This window comes from Euleptes europaea, chromosome 1 (assembly GCF_029931775.1).
Source record: "Euleptes europaea isolate rEulEur1 chromosome 1, rEulEur1.hap1, whole genome shotgun sequence".
NCBI classification, from domain to species: Eukaryota; Metazoa; Chordata; class Lepidosauria; order Squamata; family Sphaerodactylidae; genus Euleptes; species Euleptes europaea.
The window spans coordinates 68,944,839-68,963,040 of NC_079312.1; the positions used below are offsets into that span (position 1 = coordinate 68,944,839).

At 41.0% G+C, this 18,202-nt stretch overlaps 1 protein-coding gene across 1 annotated transcript in view; it reads right to left on the bottom strand.

Annotated features, from left to right (window-relative positions):
• Positions 1-18,202, bottom strand: part of IARS1 (isoleucyl-tRNA synthetase 1) — a 108,178-nt gene that overhangs the window by 34,213 nt on the left and 55,763 nt on the right. The window contains exons 19-25 of the mRNA XM_056853478.1: positions 13,325-13,472; positions 9,492-9,612; positions 8,272-8,363; positions 8,000-8,077; positions 6,296-6,417; positions 2,630-2,732; positions 2,355-2,438 (exon numbers count right to left, since the gene is read on the bottom strand). Of these exons, the coding sequence (XP_056709456.1) occupies positions 2,355-2,438; positions 2,630-2,732; positions 6,296-6,417; positions 8,000-8,077; positions 8,272-8,363; positions 9,492-9,612; positions 13,325-13,472 (748 nt within the window). The remainder of the gene's footprint in view (positions 1-2,354; positions 2,439-2,629; positions 2,733-6,295; positions 6,418-7,999; positions 8,078-8,271; positions 8,364-9,491; positions 9,613-13,324; positions 13,473-18,202) is intronic.

An 18,202-nucleotide genomic window follows, 5' to 3' on the forward strand; every position in this document is an offset into this window, starting at 1 on the left:
TTGGCTTTGCTTCCTACACAGAAGAACTGTTTGCAATCAGCCCTTTGCAGCACTGCTTAGCCGAAAGCAATTTACTAGTACGGACCAATCAAAACAGTTTACAGGTTTTCTTCCCATCTGTTTTCTAAAAAGGGTAGTACAAGTACTATTTGCTTTCTTTTATATACACCTTAATGAATTGTAATGTTTTCACAACAGGGTTCAGAATGAAGAAACATGTCAATAGGCAAGTTATAAGGTTTTACAAAGGAGGTACAGCTTGTATTTTTCACCGGCTGCATCCCAGAGGGATGAATTACAATCTCCACATGTACAACCTTCCCATAAGCAGCTCTGCAAAATTCCTAGAACTATTTTTTACACTTCCCCAATGTCAAAGATACGGGGTGGGGGGTGGGGATGAGATGCTCTCTGCAAATTTGCGCAGGTCACCCGCTTGTAAACTTCTATTTTCATAAAAAAAATTAGAACAGGATAAGCTGACACATCAGCAGAACTTCAGTTTAGGCCCCCTTTTTTTAACAGATTGCAAAATAAGCTTGCTAGTGACAGATCGGCTCATACTTGAGGGTTTTTAAAAACTGCTCTACAGTAGAGACTGTCTTTTTAAAATGCCCTCATTATTTACAATGAATAGTTCTACGGTATATAAGTCACCCCATTAAATTGTAATGCATTCCACAAGATGTTAGAAAAAAGGCATTTGCCAACTGAAGATCTAAAAGAGGGAGGGGTTCTTTCTGTATGGCACAGCATTCTGCCATTAAATAGAAGTGGTGTGTGCGTGCGTGTGTGCGCGCACACAGTTCTCTCAGAATTCTCTCAGCCCACATGGAGGCAGGCAATGGCAAACCACCTCCAAATGTTTTCTTGCCTTGAAAACCCCACCGGGGTAACCAAAAGTCAGCTATGACTTGGCGGCACATACACACACCTACTCTAAGCATTTTGCGACATAACAGGGGAGGAAAAATGGCATTGGGGCTGCAAGAGCTCAGTGTCCATAGCTGCCATTATCCTGCGCCGCTTGCATCATTAGGCTCATAATGCTCTCAATACTGCCCAACTTGCCAAACTTACAACATGTCATCAGGCTGAGTGTGAACAGAAAGAGTTTTTGGTAAGCGTGTAAGAACACAAAAAGAGCTATTATGGATCAGACCAAAGGCCCATCTAGTCCAGCAGTCTGTTCACACAGTGACCAACCAGGTGCCTCTAGGAAGCCCACAAACAAGATGACAACAGCAGCATTATCATGCCTGTGTTCCACAGCAACTGATTTAAAAAGGCATACTACCTTTGGTACTGGAGAGAGTAAATATCCATTATGATTAGTAGCCACTGACAGCCCAGTCCTCCATGAATTGGTCTGCACCCCTTTTAAAGCCTTACAGCTGCAGGATGGCAGCCAGCTTGGGAGTTCCACAAATTGACTATATACTGTGTGAAGAAATACTTCCTTTCGTCTGTCCTGAATTTCCCACCCTTCTGCTTCAGTGGATGACCCCGGGTTGTAGTATTATGAGAGGGATAACAGTTTTTCCTTGTCCACTCTCTCCATGCCATCCATAATTTTATAACCCTCTATCATGTCTCCCCTTACTTGCTTTTTTTCCTTAGCTAAAGTGCCCCAAGTGTTTTAACCAATCCTCACAGGGCAGCTGCTCTAGCTCCCTGATCATTTTGATTGCTCTTTTCTGCACCTTTTCAAGCTTTACAAAATCCTTTTTCAAGTGCTGTGACCAGAACTGTACACAATATTCCAAGTGTGGTCTCACCATTTATTTGTACAAGGGCAGTATAACAGCAGCATTTTTATTCTCTATTCCTTGTCTAATTATGGCCAAAATGGAATTTCCGTTTTTCACAGCAGCCGTACACGGGGTCAACTTTTTCATCAAGCTATCCACTACCAACCCCAAGGCACCTTTCTTGGTCTGTTGCTGCTAGGTCAGATACCATAAATGTATGTGTGAAGTTGGGATTATTTGCCCCAATATGCAGCACTTTATACTTGCTCATATTGAATCTCATTTGCCATTTTAATGCCAGTTTGAAAAGATCGTTTTGGAGCATCTTGCAATCCATTTTTGTCTTAACCACCCTAAATAATTTGGTGTCATCTGCAAACTTGGCCACCTCTCTAATCCCTAACTCCAGGTCATTTATAAACAAGTTGAAAAGCGCCGGTCTCAGTACAGATCCCTGAAGAGCCCCACTGCTCACTTCCCTCCACTGCGAGAACTGACCATTTATTCCTGCTCTCTGCTTCCTGTTTTTAGCCAATTTCCAATCCATAAGAGGACTTGGTATCAGATAAGGTATGAGCAACGCCTTCTACTTTTCTGTCTTACCTCTAGTATATACTTTTCCAAGGACCTGATATCTTCCAGTGCCTGAGGATCGTGATGGATGACCACTACCTCTTTTAGGGGATACTGAAATTAAAATCCAACAACATTAGTCTGGAAAAGGGAAACCAAGGGCTACAGCAAAATACAGCCTTGGCCATTTAAAATCTTCTCTCAGTTCATTTTCTAGATCATATTGATTCACTTATGACATTATCTGACAGAGCCAATATGTGCTTATGGTATATTGATGTAAAAGAAATTAAAGGCTACCTTACCTTTACTGGAATGGTTTTTCTATCTCTGATTACCCGCCCAAGTTCAATAACAGACTGCATTCGGGAAACAGCACTTTCTATACTTTTGTCAATCAGATTCTCCCTAGATTCATAAGGAAAAATATTTCAAGTCTGTTTGCATTAACTGAGACAAGTTCTTTAAAGTTACAACCTCTCTTTAAAACTTGACTGACAAGTCAACTTTTGCATGAAGACTCTTGTGGACACAACTTCCAAGAATGCTGTTGTGACCATGTAAAAAATTAATTTGAAGTCAAATGCAGATCAACTGGGTGTGTGTATGTCTCTCTCTCTCTGTGTGTGTGTAGGGGGTATACGATGTACATCTGGGTTCTAATGTCATGCTGCTCAGTTAATGAATGAGAAATGATTAACAAACAAAAGTAAAAACCACTCTGCCATTCAAAATATTAACATTTCAACTCGATGGAAATCCTGAGAGCCACTGTGATGTAGCAATTTTAGTGCCAGACCTGGATCTGGGAGACCCCAGCTCAAATTCCCACTCTGTCAACAGATGCTCTCTGGGTAACCTTGACTACACACACACCCTCAGCCTAACCTCACAGGGTTGCTGTGAGAATAAAATGAGGGAGGAGGAAGAGAAGAAGAAGAGTTCATTTTTACGCCCCGCTTTTCTCTACTAAAAGGAATCTCAAAGCGGCTTACAAATCACCTTCCTCTCCTCCCAAAAAGCACCTTGTGAGGTAGGTGAGGCTGAGAGAGTTCTGAGAGAACTGTGACTGGCCCAAGGTCATCCAGCAGGCTGCATGTGGAGGAAAGGGGAATCAAACCCGGTTCTCCAGATCAGAGTCGGGAGCTCTTAATCCACTTAGGTCTCCATTAAAGAGAAAGGCAAGATATAAATAACTTACATAATTAAAATGCTTTATATAAAAGTTTTTAAAGCAGCCGCTGCAGCTGTGGATGAAATCTAAATAGTCTTCTTTCTAAGATTAATACATCTTCTAGTCACTCTACTAGAAACCCACAAGCCTTCCATCATATGAGGGGAAAGGGCATATTTCTAGGGCGGAGGAATGCTTCCCACGAAAGCTTCCCTTATATTCCTATACTAACCATGACTAATTTAAAAAGATCAATCTGGCTACTAAATAGAACCATTAGACAATGACAAAAATTGAAGGAAATTGGAATAGTGTTTTGTAAATTCGCCCAAATAAAATTTTGTTTAATTTTATTGTGAAAATAACAGATTTGACCTTGGATATGAAAAGAGGAAGGCCTCTTTGTTCCTGTTCAAAATTTTTATACAGCCAAGCAGAACAGAAAATGAGAGCCAGCATGGTGTAGTAGTTAAAGTGCTGGACTACAATCTGGGAAATCCAGGTTTGAATCCCCACTTGTGCCCATGGAAATTTGCTGGGTGACCTTGGGCCAGTCATACGCTCTCTGCCTAACCTACCACACAGTGATGTTGGGAAGATAAAATAGAAAAGAGAAGAATGACGTCAAGCCCTTCGGGTCTCCATTGGGGTGAATGTCAAGATAGAAATAAAGTAAATAAATAAATAAACAAACAGGGATTTCTGAGATTACATGCAAGAAAGTTCAGTAAAGCAGCTGATACTGAAGGGGTTATTTCAAATCCCATGTTGTGATGACCTGTTCTGTACCCCAAAATTTATTGATACTTCAGTATTAAAGATGACTTTGATTTACATGTAAGGAATACAGATGACTGTTGTGTTTTGCTTTAATAATATAAGAAAAAGAAAGGTGGATAAAAAGTATCTAAGCAAAATAAAATATATTGAAATGCTACTCTAAAACCAAACATGTTAACTGAAAAGTATGGCTAATATACAACAATGTGTCAATGGAAGGCACACAGACTTCACATGTTCTTCTCCATCACTTATTCCCTTTTTGCCCACTGAAAGGTTAGTCTAAGGGAGCGCAAGATCCACATGCATGAGTAATCTCAGAGGCTGGGTGAGGGGGGTATACAGTGACAACAAGGAAAGAGGTGAAATAACTCCTCCTCCCATTATTAACTTTTTAAGCAACAAATAACTATGAACATTTAAGGAATTCTCACATCAAATGAGCACCACAAGGACAAAACACAAATTTCATGTAAGTGACAAAATGCGTCCAAAATGTAAGAAACTGGAAATAAATCCATTATGACCATGGGAGCAAAATCATTTGTTACTTATTAACAGTCCAAAACATCCTGAAGGGAAAGGAAAGGGAAGAGTTGACCCCTGTCAACAGACAAAAAAAATGATTTTATGTAAATGATAGGGGCAAACCCCCATGATGATTCATTACAGAGTAGGTTATAAGCATAAATAAATAAACCCAACAACAAAGCAAGAAAGTTTACAGTAACAAAAGCAGAGTGATTTACTTTTTAAAATTACATTATCTTAGGCATTATTAATTGGAGGGTACAAGATTGCACCTGGGACAGCAAATTAAGTTACATTCCTATAAATAAATGAAGGTCTTTCTAATATGCCTTAGACAATTATCAGTCAAAGGGTACTGCAGTGTTAGTCTGCATCCTGTGTTGGAGACAAGCACATTTCTATGCTGCAAAAAATCCACAGACACTTCATCTATCTTCCTCTAAAGAAGTTGCATGAATTATTAGAAGAAAATTCTTCAGGCTTTCTTGATTAATAGTGATTCTGAAGTAGAAGGCACTCGAAATTATGAACAAAAAAATTCTGCATTCACAGTTCCACAGGTCACAATGAGAAATACTCAAAATAAAGCAGATTTTTCCTGCCAGCCAAGTTTATGAAGCAGATGTTGGTATCCTGGTATTGTGCCCAAACTAAAACCACAGCACAGTCAGGGGGGAAAAATAGTATCCAAATAAACTATCCTCTTAATAATCAGAATCAGGACAGATCACCCTTAAAATAAACAGACCCTTTGAACAGCTGATGCTACCCTATTTTCAAATAAGTACTCCTTTGTAAAATGGTTATCCTGTACACTCGTGCCTGGGTTGGTCTTTTCTGGCAAAGTGATACACTGACCATTCTTTTTCTGTCTACAATTTAGTATTAGGTATGGGTTATTAGGAAAGCATACAGCCATGCAAAAAGGCATAGGCACACTTCCAGATTTTGAATTTCATGCAAGAACTTCTAAAAAGACTGATCTTTGAGTGAAACGGAATAAAAAGGGGATGCTACAGATTTATCAGAAGCAGGAAACTGTGGGCAGGAACAGCAACAGGTGCCTGTAAAGTTCTACTTCCCTGTAATTCAGAAAAGCTGCTCTCCTTTGATTTTAACTTACTTTAAACAAATATCCTTATGTTTGCAAAGAAAGATGAATGCTAAAATTGAAATCTAAAAACCAGTCCTATTTGTAACCCTGACATATCCTCACTATGTCCTCTGTCACCTCAGGAACTCCTGGGAGCAGAAGGATGGGATAAAAGTGATCTATGTAAATAACAATCTCCAGCAGCCTTACTGATGCACAGAGTCTAAAGTAGTTCTCCTAAGCATATTAACTCACCTGATGATGACTAGGACTACCACCATTCATTCCTGGAAAATTCATTAAGGACCACAAAATATTAAAAAGGGCACAAGAGCTTCAATTTAACCACACCACAGGAATGGCCATTCATCATAGGTCAACGGAGGCCCTTACCTAACTTGAGGAAGCATGAGGTAGTGAATACTATCTGTGTTCTTCTCCTGAACTGAGGCTGGATCAATCAGAGTCTTCAAATTCTGGTACATCAGTTCAGTGATAAATGGAGTATAAGGTGCCTGAAACAACAATTCTATTTTACCTCATGATTCATATGCAGGCCCTGTTTTTCAGTGTATTATAAATTCTAATAATATGGTTGATAAATGCTTCTGTATGGCCTATTACTCAATCCCATTGACTAGAATTCAAGTTTTCCTTCACATTTTCCTGCAGAAGTACAATATTATTGTTTGATATTAAAAAGGGTAATTTTGTTCTAGATGCAGACCAGGTACTGCATAACAGGAGTAACCTCCTCTTGGTAACTGTATAATGACCAAGGGAATTAAAACAGCCAGATTACAAAGTTTACCACCAACTAATATTTGTACCTTAAGCAAGAAAAGTTGTTCTTGAACAGGGATCATGCCTAGGATCTCAGGATGCATATTCTGATTGCCTATTCCCATACACCAGGGCTTGGGGTTTTTAGACACCCTTGGCTCATTTTTTAAATGAGACCTCCTATCACATTAGGGAAGCACCTAGGCAGAAATTATCAGACGTGACTGTTTCCCACTGCCACTCCTACAGCAGGTGGGAGAAAAATCGCTGTTGAGCAATGGCATAATGACGGACATCATTCCCCTGGATGTGACAACTCTAGCAATCACTGGAAATTCTATGGTTTTACCACAGAGTCTCCAGCAAATCCTATTAAGAGACAAATGGCACTTATAGGTTTTTCCCTGATGGTGTCCCATTCCCCTCTTCCCTAGACTCCCGCTAGTTGCCAGACAATGGCTGACAATGGCTAGCAACCCTAGAAATTACTTTTACCATATTCTGGATAATGGAAACAAGACCTAGGCAAGAAGAAGGATCTGTCAGCACAGTGAACAAGTTTGAAATCTTTTCTGTCCATTTTTCTTCCTTTCATAAATGATGCAGAAACTCCAGGATATCACTGCTATCCCTACTATAGGCAAGTCAGACACTGAGGATTCTGGAAGTGCTTTTATCCGCACTAGCCTCTGAAGACCTAACTGTGGTGTTGAATGCTGTCCTGTCTGCAAGGCTGAATATTGCAAGTCTATAACCAGGGATGTCTGGAAACCTGTGCTTTCTTCTTTTTTTAATCACATTTAGTGCCAAGTTAACAGACATTCTGCTAAAAGAAAAGCTAATTTCTAAGAACAGTATACGTTCTGCAAATTAAGCAGCCATGCATATTTTACTATATGCATAATTCATTCCTTTTATTAGTTTGCATTATTTATGCTGGTTTTGCTTATTGGGCAGAGAAAGGAGCCAAGCCGGGCAGTGAACACCTACCACTATCCACTTAATTCTATCACTTCTGAGATGTCAACCAGGCATTGCCCATACACACACACTGCCAAGTAGATTTTCACAATCATAAGGGCTGGAAACTTTTCTTTTTTAATGAAATCCTTGGTTGTCGGGACACCAAATGATGCCCCCATTATTACATTCTCAGAGACTTCAAGGAGTCTCAGCATACTCACGGCCCTGACTATATGTCCTCTGTATTCCAGTGAAGCATCATTAACTTTATAGGAGAAGAAAGATTCTGTAATTAAGCGTATAAGAGAATTAATATAAAGGACTGTTGAGTATAAAACAGCTCACCCTTACCATAAGTCTGCACATAGAGAAGAGAACGCTGAATAAGGTTTCTAAGGCCATGATGCAGTCATCAGTTCCATTTTCACCCTAAGCATTCATAGAGACAGAGAGATCACCATTAGCTTCATTTTTAGCCCAAGTTTTGATTTTACATGCTTACATAAGAACAAGATGGCACTGTGTTTTAAAAGAGGTATGAATTATTCGTATTCCAAAACGAACTATTGTACCTCCCTTAACCCAACTTTCGTGTATATACATTGCAAGAAGGTACTTCCTACCTTTAACCTCCTGCGATTCATTCTCACATACCAGTTGGTAAGGATGTCAACAAACTTAACTAGTCGAGGGACCACTGTATATAGCCTGTAGGCTGAGGGAGAAAAACATTGAAATACCCCTTAACCTTCTGACCACTCTTTTCCTTTAAAGCTTTGCAAATTTAAAGAGAATACTCAGACAATACCTTGACACAACTTTAAAAAAGCAAGCAATGGCCCTGGGCCCAAGGGGGGCCATGTTTGCAGCCTGGGGCGAGGAGCGGTCAGAGGGAGTCTGATCCTGCCGGCTCTGCATGGGCGGCATGCATCCCTGAAGAGGCGGAGGCCCCGCAGCCCAGCTGCCGGCAGGTGGCTTGAGAGGGGCATGGAGCCCAAGTGAGCCTGCCCATGCTCTCTCTGTGCAGGCTGCCCTGCCCCCCTTACTTAGCAGGCTGCATCAGGGGCCCTTCCCCTGACTCGCTCTGGCACATTGTTGCTTGGTTGGCTGCAGTCGTGGGAGCTGGGCATGAGTAAGGCGATGTGAAAATAACCCATGAGTTAGGTGATGTGAAAGACCTCTGCCTGAGACCCTGGAGAGCTGCTGCTAGTCTGAGTAGACAATACTGACCAATTGTTCAAGGTCAATTGAGGGGGTGGGATATTTGAACAAAGAAAGGAGTAAGTGGGGTGGATTGCATGTTTTTACGTCTGGGCAGCAACTTGCAAAAACATGGTTACTAGGGTGTCAGCATTACATCTTCACCAGAACAGTACAATATAGTCAATAAATTAAGGAGCAAATATGTTACTAATGCAAAACTTTTATACAAGTGATCGTTTTGCAGGATTATTTGTTCATTTATTCAGATAGTGTACACCCCTCTCTTCCTCAATGTACACCCTCAAATCCACTTAAACATTCTCCACTCCTCCTTTTTACTGATATTTTAACATTTCAAGTGGTTGCTTTGTGATTTTTTTGATTTATTCTAGTATTACTATTTAAATTATATTTTATTATGAACCATCCTGACATTGGATCACAAGAGGGTAAGTGAACCAAGTAACAGACCCATCCTTAGGCTTCTCAGGCTATATTACCTATACTGTTGGACCCTGGCCTGATCTGGTATAAGGCAGCTTCATGTGCTGTGTTCATGTGAAACGCCAGATCTTTAGATCACTTCATCACACCAAATGGACATTAATTTGCTTCCTGAACTTTGAAAACATGCACATACCCGCCATTTCTGCTTTGAAAAACTGAATGAGTGACTGTGTGAAGGAGAGAATCCACTTATCCATGATGTTGTTGTTTTCTTTAACTGTGTTCTCATTGTAAAGGAACTCCTTTCCTTCTTCCTGTGAATATGGGCAGAAAAATCAATGGATATTACAGTTTTAGAGCAAAATGAAGATTCTTCTACTGAAACCTACTAACATTCAGTCAGCAAATATTAATATCTGCAGCACATCATCAACTCAATTAAGAAGAGTTGGTTTTCATACCCTGCTTTTCTCTATCTTTAAGGAGTCTCAAAGTGGCTTACAATCACTTTCCCTCCCCTCCCCCCAACAGGCGCCTTGTGAGGAAGGTGGGGGTGAGAGAGTTTGGAGAGAACTGTGACTAGCCCAAGGTCATCCAGGAGACTTCATGTGGAGGAGTTCACCAGATTAGAGTCCGTCGCTCTTACCCACTAACCACGCTGGCTCTCTAATTAGAAATGTTAAGATGTATCTGCCATTATGGAGGAACTTAAATGAAAACAGACACTTGGAAGTTCACAGGAGCCAGCAGCAAACATTATCATGAGAAATGTTCTTACATACACAGAAACAAGACATCTGCAGTTTCTGAGGCAGAAAAAAAGTGAAGAGCCACCAAAAGTGAACGCCCTTCCGAAGGAGGTTCACTTTAAGACTTTCTCTCCCCTAGTCTACTAAATAATAGCAGCATTCAGTATAGTACCAGTAGCTCAAATTGCTGGGCAAGCAAAGGAACATTACTTAGCAATAGCTTCAATTGCTTTAATAAGATTAGATAGCTTGAAAAATGCTTCAGTCAGAGATAGCTGCTTTCAGGGTTCTCATTTGAAGATCTCTTATTTGGACTTGGCTTCCATTAGCAGTGGTAGAAAGCACTTAACTTCAGCCCTACGGAACATAATGTTATGCAAATAGTTCAGCTGACTGCAATTTCAAAGCTAGCTTAAAAGGCTGTATACAACTTGGAGCCATTTTGCCAGGATGCTTGGATTTAACTGTTTACCTCTTGCATGAACAGAGCAACTGGTCAGCTCGCCTCTCCTCTTACAGGCATCAGCTGTCTAATGCTAGATACAGCTCTCACTTATTTAAGCAATGCTGAGCCATGTTTCTATAGTCAATTCCAGAGAAATCCTTTTATTTGTGTAATTGCAAAAGTTCTCCATTACGCAAACGCATCTCGGAGGCATAACTCCACTCAACCAACAGAACGTAATGGGATCACACAGGACAATATGCAGGTACCAAACCTTAGCTCAGTTATTTCGAAATATGATAGAAGGAAGCTGTCAAGTTTTAGGGCAATCTGAAGAAGCATATTAACACTGTCTGGGGAGCCTCAGAAATAGCTGATTAATTATGAAGTTTTGAAACGCTCCTTGCAGAACTGAGTGCTAAAAATGTAAACCAATTTCCATTACTATTTATTGAAGTCTGCTGCCTTTGTTACTGCTAACAGCTAAGTCTCAGAAGTGATTTTATCAACTCACATAAAAATAAGATGTGATCTATTCAAGTTACCAATCTCTTACTGGATGTACTCAGTCTTTCAAGGTGCCACTGGACTCCTTTTTTATTTCACCAGTATAAAAGAACCTTTCAACCTCCTGGCAGAGAGCCAGAGCCTGGCTGGGTTGGGATGTAGGAGATATTTTTGGAGTGTTTCAGCATCTTGTTGTTCTTTTCTCCTTTCCTTGCTGAAACTGCCTCTCTCTCTTTGCAGAGAACTGTGGAAGCTCATCCAATCCAGAGCAAGGCAGAGCATGGACAGGGACTCAACTCTAGCCAGATGTGTAAGCGCTGCAACCAACATTTACATAGCCCCGCCTGCAGAGCAAGCAGGTGATACAACCCATTTCAGGATACCTTCTTCCACTGCTGGTGAACTGGAGTCTTACCAAGCACAATCCTAAATCATTTTAATGCACATTTGTTACCACTCGTTTGCAAAATATATGATATAAGGTGCTTACAGAGCTAAAAAAAATTAACCTTTAAAGTATAGACTTTGGTGGACAGGCTACTGGGAGAAAAATATATTAACTCTTTATCTTCCAGAAAGCTAACACTCCACATTTAAAAATAGTTAGAAAAATTGATAAAAAATAGAATTTGAAATACTGAAAATACCTGTGAGCACTAGCCCTTTACAATAATTCCCTGCTTTCGAATTAGCAGTTTTTGAAACTGATCAGAAGTTAAAAGGACAAGGTAGAAGATGCCAGCAAACCAGATTTTGGAGGACATCAAAATTGCCTAGATCAAGTAAGCATGACTTTCAAAAGCTGACATTCAAAACGTATCAATAAATTTATTTCAACATAATGAATAATGCAGCTGACTCTAAATCAGATTCCTAAAAGTCTAGGTTGGTGAGGATCAAGACCATACCATAAAGAATAGTCAGAAAACTAAATGTGGACACCTTCAAGCATATACTCAAGATGTACTCGAACTATGCAAGTTCGGATTTCTTTTACTTCTAATTTTATTCTGATTTCAGTCAAATGATTCCACTAGAATTTTTGTCTAAATACTATCTCTTGTACTTCTGCCATTGAGTAAGTAAAGATTTCTGATGCTATTTTTTTCTAGAAATGCAGAGTTTGTATCTTATACAGTCTAGTTTCACAGGATGTATGGAGATAGTTTAAAGCAAATGAGTGGTTACGCAAGTATTTTGTAAATTTTGATAGTTGTGTTTCATTACAGGATATTACTCACTGCACTTCTCTTCACCCATTCGTCCTGCCTTCCTCACCTGGCCATTTCTATAGCATAACCAAAGCTCAAATTTATTTTAAAACTACATTGATTCATTTTGCTCATACTACCTAGGACAGGGATGGGGAACCTCAGGCCCGGGGGCCGTATGCGGCCCCCGAGGACATTTTTTGTGGCCCTCGGGAGCTCCGGGGCCCCACCACAGAGGCGCCGCATAGGGCGGCCCTCCCTGAGGGTGTTCCTGGGGCCACGGCTTGCAGGGGTGCTGCGGTGCCCTTTGGACGTCCTCTCGCTGACTGACGGCTGTTGGCAAGAGGAGGGGGAGGGACGCTTCCCCCAAGGTTGCCCCCTGTAGCTGCAGCGTGCAGGAACGCCGGGGCACACTGTAAGCCCCTCTTGTTGCCTGTCGGCTGTTGTGCAGCGAGGGGTGGGGGAAGAGGCCCGTGGCTCCCAGCAGCAGAGCATGAACGCAGGAGCCAATCGGGCTTCAGGGGGCCTTTTGTGGACTCTGGGGTGGGGAGGGCATGGAGCCTGGGGCCAGTGTGTGTGTGTGTGTGGGGGGGGGGAAGGCTTTTCTCTCTCCCTCTCTTTCTCTTTCTTTGTCTTCTCCCCCTTTCCGTTTCTTTCTCCCTCTCTCCCATTTCCTCTTTCTCTGTCTTCCTTCCTTGTCGATCAACCGTGGGCTGCGCCTCCCTGGCACCTCGTTTGCTTGGGCCCACCGCTGGCTGCCCTCCCACCGGGGGGGGGGAGGACTGGGGGAGCCCTCCAGGCCTTCTCTGCGTGGCTTCCCCTGGGGTTGCTAACCTCCAGGTGGTGGCCGGAGACCTGGCAACCCTAGCCTCTCCCCCACCCACCAGGAGATTTACACCTGGTGTGGCCCCCGAATGATGTTATAAATGTGCAAATGGCCCTTGGCAGGAAAAAGGTTCCCCACCCCTGACCTAGAACTAGCCTTAGTCAGAATGGTAGAATATAAATAGGGATATAAATACATAAATTGGCCAGCATAGTGTCTGATTTGAAATGCCATAATATTGGGAAAAAGTACATCATTTTCACTTTGTAGTGTCTCAAAGCTTTGTACCTTAAGTTGCAGAATGACCACATTCTGAATGAGGAAGCGATATGCATTGTACCATGGCAGGAAAACATCCTTTAGCACGTCTCTCACCCCTTCTTCTTTAAACCTCAGGTTTTCTGCTCTTACCACAGGAGAATTGATGAGGTACAGCCTGTAAGAGTACACAGAAATGCAACAGTATATTATAAGAACATTTTTAAAAGTAGAGCAACTTATCAATTTTGTGTAGTGGTTAGAGTATTGGACAGGTTCAGAGTGTTCGACAGGTTAATAACCCCACTCTGCCATGAAAGCTTGCTGAGTAACCTTGGGCCAGTCACATCCTCTCAGCCTAACCTACCTCACAGGGTTGTTGCGAGGATAAAATGGAGGCAGTCAGAACAATGTAAACCCCTTTGGGTCCCCATTGGAGACAAAGGTGGGGTATGAAGGAAGTAAATGAAGAGGGGCAGCATGGTGTAGTGGTTAAGAGCGGTGGACTCTAATCTGGAGACCGAGTTTGATTCCCCACTCCTCCAGATGGAGCCTGCGGGGTGACCTGAGGCTAGTCACAGTTCTCTCAGAACTCTCTCAGCCCCACCTACCTCACAAGGTGTCTGTTGTGGGGAGAGGAAGGGAAGGCGACTGTAAACCAGATTGAGACTCCTTAAAGGTAGAGAAAATCGGGGTATTAAAACCAATTCTTCTTCTTCTAAATAAATAAGCTACATTTAACAGGCAAAACTTAACTTTGTTAAACGCCTGACCCCAAATTATGCTGAAACACTGAACTGCCTGTCTTTTGAGACAATCTGAGGCAGTCATCTCAACCTCGGGTGATAACTAGGAACACAAGCTTTTTTCAGTTGTGGCACCTCAACTTTAGGAATGTACTTGTAGTGCCAGATTATTTTTCTGGTAACACCAGGATTTTAAGTGAGATTTGTTATTTTTTCCCCTCCCATTCTATTTGGTTTTTAATTTTCCTTTAAAAGAATTTCTGCCATTTGATTGCGAGTTTTAATGTACCTTACTATTTGACATGTTTTTGCTATATATGTTTTAGTTGCATTGTATTTATTATTATTATTATTGTGATTTTAGTTGTTTTTATTATGTTGGAAGCAGCCCTAGGAATCAATCCTTTGGTTAACAGCTAGTATACAATGTTAATTAAAAAAAAAGACTATTGGTATTATATATTCTAATCATATCCACAATCCCTCTTTCCCAGCTACATAGAAGTATTAGCATTTGTAACATCATCCCATTTCCATCACTAGTCCCCTTTTATATCGAGCTGATAAATGCACTTATATAAAAGCACCCATTTCTAAAGAAGAATTAGGTTTTCTAGTTTGCTGCATCCGTATTTCCATATACATGGCTTTCTGAACTCTGCCTGTATTATTCATAATGTATAACTATACATCGTACCTAAAATACAAAACAATTAAACCCATAGTGTAAAACAATAATAATCAGGAAGTAACATTTGTTGACAATGTACTATAGGGGAGAAAGTGCAAAAATCAATGGGCTGAATACCTTCTTTCAGGAACAAGATGCAAATCATCAACAAGTACAACAAAATATGATGCAAAATATAGATACAGCTTTACTCCAATGGAGATGAAGGGAAAGAACAGGAAGTTGTCAATTTCGTAACAATCGCAGAATCTACAACCTTGAAATATAGCACTCAAATGTGTAAAGCAGCAGCTGCTCTGCATGTTGCAAGAAATCATGGGCTTCCAATGATGGAAGGGATTTCCATCACCAGAGTGAAACTTCCCCACCCACTCCTGCTGTAGGTCAAAATGCTACTCCAAATGTTGCTCCCTGGGGACAGAAGACCCCCAGAAAAGCTTGGGGAGGGGGGGAAGTCTGCATTGGGAGGGAGGACCTAATCCTCCATTGGATCCAATCTATCAATTCATCTCTGTATACCACATGAAACCATTGTGTTCCATTAATACAGCAGAACAGAAGGAAAATGAGTTCCCCACTGCATACATTTCTTTAAATTTAATTAAGAGTTTTTCATGGTAAAGGAGAAGGGAAGGGTAGATGCAGCTACTCCTGTTGTAAGCAAGAACTTTAAAGGTTTAATGAGAACAGTTTTATAGGGAAAGGTCAGTGACTAGTTCATCCTTTCTTCAACTCAATGTTCCTTGGTCCAAGGTCCTTTCTTTTCATCCTACACTACTGAAAATGCCCTGAACATCAGCTGATAACTATGAAGGCCTGAAGAAGTGGGTGTCATAATAAAGTACAATACAACTTAGATGCAGTTTTAGTAGGGCAGGGTGATTGCATGCAAAACAGGAATGCAAAAACAGCATGTAGACTATGTTTTAGCCAGTGATCCAAATAACCTCAAATAAATACAATTAACAATGTAGCTGTAAAAGGTCACCAAACCTGTAAGTGATTCCAAAGAGCACAACGCAAGCTAACACCATGATAGCTGCCCCTGCCTCCATCTGGAACTCTCCATTTTCCTTAAGCAGCTTAAATGCATAACTGCTCAAAAGCTGTGCATTTACCAATACGCTGAGAAGGATATTTTTCTGTAGTACTTAATCCAAATTTGCATAAGAGGGGGGGGAGTTTCCACAGAAGCCAAATTAGCTTAGTACAGACAAAAGAAAAACCCACAAGAAAGTCAGAAGTAGCTTAGTCTATAAATGGAACACATCAAGTACCTGACATCAAGCACTTCAGATAAGTTCCGACAACTGAACTGGAACACTCTCTCCTTAAATGAACCCAGAATCCTCTGTGTGTGGGAGTATGTATAAATAAGATATTACTGTACTCATATCAGATAGGCAGCAGGCAAAAACAGATTTAACTTTTTTTAAAAAAAATAGGCATAATAATGAACACTCCTGAGATTTTGGCATTTTCATCTAGGTAAAGAAGAAAATAAATCTACTCAAGATTGCTGTATTTTATCATGCAAGATATACATCGAAAAGGGACTGTTACTCAAGTGGGGGGGACGACTGCAGCTAACATTTCAAGTTATCCATACCAGAAAGTTTTCAAATTCCTTAAGGCAACAATTCTTTAGGAAGAATATATTCAGGGTGACCTTGGGCCACCGTGGTGTAGTGGTTAAGAGCGGTGGTTTGGAGCGGTGGACTCTGATCTGGAGAACCCGGTTTGATTCCCCACTCCTCCACATGAGCGGTGGACGCTAATCTGGAGAACCGGGTTTGATTCCCCACTCTTTTACATGAAACTAGCTGGGTAACCTTGGGCTAGTCACAGCTCTTTTAGAGATCTCTCAGCCTCACCTACCTCACAGGGTGTCGGTTGTGGGGAAGGGAAGGGGATTGTAAGCCGGTTTGATTCTTCCTTAAGTGGTAGAGAAAATCGGCATATAAAAACCAACTCTTCTTCTTCATCATCCTAACCTACCTCACATGAGTCTTGCGAGGACTGAATGGGAACAACACCCAAGGAAGAGGGGGACAAACGCCAAAAAACAGATGGATGGATGGATGAGTATTTGGTTTTTAAAGGGCTATATTATCATTCATTTTGAATGCAATTTTTCATCCAATTTTATACAAATTCCAGCCTTTTAAAATTGGTGCAGACACACTCTGGTTTACTTAGGATCAGACAACATCACTCCTCTCAGCCATACCCTTTCTAGCATAGCCTAGGCTTCATTATATGAACTGTCCCCCAAAGCACATGTCAGTATGAAAACCTTCCCTTAAAGTCTCTCATTTGTGCAAATGAAGTATCTCACAATAGGCTGGTTCATGCAGACATACCGTTTACCCTACATGCTTCAGAAACAGATGTCCTGCCTCCAGATAACACAAACATGAGCATAATGTTTGCATAGTACCTATACACAAAGACATATGCACACATGCAAACCATGCAACTGGTATACCACATAAAATCTGGAATTCATTTTTTGTGTGTGTATAAGTGCTATACAATCACCACATCTTTGTGTGAACATCCAGTAAGGCAACAGTCAGGACAGACTTTCCTGGGCAAGGGCACAGTTGCACTTCACCATACACAACAGCTAAAACTGCACACCCTGGTCAATGAGCCTTGTCCTGTCCATTGTCTGATCCCAACCACATTCCTCCTCTTAGAACCTTTCCCAATATTTTAATCCAGATTTGCAGATATCCACCGATACATCAAAAAACAGAAGTTAGGGGGGAAGATTGTGAACTGTAAGAAAAAGTCATTTCTAAACTAACAAACCTTATACAAACCTATCTAAGGCCTGATCCAGAAATGCAGCAGAATTAGATGGTAATGTGATGGAAGGGTGTTGGAGGAAGCAGGATGGACTTTACCACTGCAGAGAACAGGATATGGATTTGCAACATTCCTTCACATTAATAATTTCTTTTAAGTGGAAAAGCAGCACAGTGTATGAAGGGTTAAGCTAGAAATTTCTACCTGATGTCCTATTGTTTTATTTGCAATGGGTTTTTACATGGGGAAATATTTAAAAATGTGACTCTCTCCACCCGCTATCTGACTTGGTATAATCTATTCTGCCACCTCAAACTTCTACCACTGCATGTCTAGACTAGGGGGGTTACCGCACTTGTATTCCAAACGATGTATTAAGAGTTTGAAAATGTTATAAAAAATACTGTTCACACTTTCTGTGTATTCCCAGCGATGTATTAAGAGTTTGAAAACGTTATAAAAATACTGTTCGCACTTTGTTTGGCACCTTTAGCTGTGAAGACGTCTTCCAACCATTTATAAGCCATGGTATCCAAAAACCCTTTTAAAGCGATGTTTTTTATAACATTTTCAAACTCTTAATACATCGCTGGGAATACAAAGTGCGGTAACCCCCTAGGTCTAATTCACAATCCCACCAAGATGTCTCAATGTTCC